Source organism: Antrostomus carolinensis, unplaced genomic scaffold (assembly GCF_000700745.2).
Source record: "Antrostomus carolinensis isolate BGI_N321 unplaced genomic scaffold, ASM70074v2 scaffold29755, whole genome shotgun sequence".
Taxonomy (NCBI): domain Eukaryota; kingdom Metazoa; phylum Chordata; class Aves; order Caprimulgiformes; family Caprimulgidae; genus Antrostomus; species Antrostomus carolinensis.
The window spans coordinates 3,353-5,265 of NW_010317587.1; the positions used below are offsets into that span (position 1 = coordinate 3,353).

Genomic DNA, 1,913 nt, shown 5'->3' on the forward strand with positions numbered 1-1,913 from the left:
GGATTTGCTTCAGTGTCTAAAAAAAAAAAAATCCTAGATCTCTAGTCAGGGGTTAATTTGGAGCATGGGGTTGCTTAATATCTTACACTGAGCTTTCCTAGCCCGCTGTTATGATTGGAAATAGCCGTGTGTCATAACACAGCTGGTCAGATGAAGCCTTTTTTGTTGTTTGTTTTTTGTTTGCCAGTGGTAGGTCTTTGGCTGTACTCTAGTGGCTGGGTAAGGATGCTTAGCGGGATCTTCCCAAGACAAGATGTGTAGCAGTCAACGTGAGGAAAATTTATCCCTTCCAAACCCCCAGACTGTCTGTATCCCATCTCTCCTCAAATATTAGCTTCACGTGCCAGGAGCATGCAGCCCTTGATGCACACGAGACCTTCTGGTCGTGCCTCCTGGCCCTGCGCTCGGCGCGGAGATGTTGTTTCTTTGGCGATTATGTCGTACTCTGGCAGGATGAAGTTGCTCAAACTCCCACGGGATATGAATCATTGTGGTATGACACATTCAGCGGTTCTCACGCTGCTGCCTCCGAAAAGAGGCAATACAACTTGAACTACACAAGCTCTAAATATAAAACCTTAAATAGGAGTTATTCTTCTCTGACCGTTAACAAAAATACTGACGATGATCAGCAGAAATACCCTTTGCCATACTGGTGTTGCTGAACTGGAAGGCACTTCTGGAATTGCTCAGTTCAGTGGAAACAACCTCAATCCCAGATGACTATAAGTCAGCTTTCCTATAGTGCTGCTTGGTGATGCTGCTTAGACTTTTGTGTACACAGCACGCTTCCTTCTGGAAACATCACACCACTGTCAGAAAAAGTGAGCTGGGTGAACCTGGCCTCCCTCTCTTGAGCATTCGGTTGGTTTTACTGAAGTTTTGGTTTATTCCCAAAGCAGAGAATTGTTCTTCACTGCTTTTTAAAAAAGGAAATTCTGTGGAGATCAACAAGAGCTTGCTTCTTGAGATAGCTCCATGTGAAAAGCCCCGTTGTTGCACCTTTTTAGAATCATTCAGTGAATAGAAGTGCCCAGGACAACCTCAGCTTTCCTTTTTCAGCCATCATATGCTTGTCCTAAGGTATGTGTGTTTAGCCACAGGTACCTGAAAAGAGCAGAATGAGCCTGAATCAGCAGAAACAGCAAGCTGGTACCCAGACAAATCTGGTCTGTGTGAATTGACGGTGAGAACTGCCAGCCAGTTATTGAGGAGAGAATTCAATATTGTAACCTGTCTGTAGAAAAGGTACATGCCCCAAGTAACCCAATTAGCACGACTTCATTTCAGGCCCTGCAGTGCACAGCACAGGACTGGGGAGAGCAGGAGTTTGTCTGGTGTACAGGCTGCTGCACAGACCGTGATCACAGATACTGAGATGGGAGAGGGGACTGACCTGGAGCTGCAGGCTCTGGGGTAAAATCACACGTCGCTCAGCGTAGCCTGCGACTCACGACAGCAGCTCTTCAACCAGCTGCTTTGAAGAGAGCAGCTCAGGCAGCCCCAGCCTCCCCTGCCACCCTGGGCAACCTGAATTCAAAGGATCACTGGACTATGGCTCGATAATTTTGTCTTTTGCTAATCTACCCGCTGTCTTCCTTCTCCAGTTACGCGGTTATTGCCTACGGTTGTGCCAGCTGCCCCAAGCTGACCTGCGAGAGGGACGGGTGCCAGACAGAGTTCTGCTATCACTGCAAACAGATATGGCATCCCAACCAAACCTGCGACATGGCCCGCCAGCAACGGGCACAGACGCTGCGAGTACGGACCAAGCACACGTCAGGCCTCAGTTATGGACAGGAATCCGGGCCGGGTATGGACTCACGTGTTTTTTGGTGTGATAGTTTCACTGGGCTAGCCCTTGGCTAGCAGCCAACACAGCCATTCACCCACTTCCTCTCCACCCCCAGGGG

The 1,913-nt window shown here is 48.7% G+C and overlaps 1 protein-coding gene across 1 annotated transcript in view; it reads left to right on the forward strand.

Moving 5' to 3' along the window:
• Positions 1 to 435: 435 nt before the first annotated feature.
• RNF19B (ring finger protein 19B) overlaps positions 436 to 1,913 on the forward strand; it is an 8,106-nt gene continuing 6,628 nt past the window's right edge. Inside the window, exons 1-2 of the mRNA XM_010168632.2 lie at positions 436 to 440; positions 1,608 to 1,813. Of these exons, the coding sequence (XP_010166934.2) occupies positions 436 to 440; positions 1,608 to 1,813 (211 nt within the window). The remainder of the gene's footprint in view (positions 441 to 1,607; positions 1,814 to 1,913) is intronic.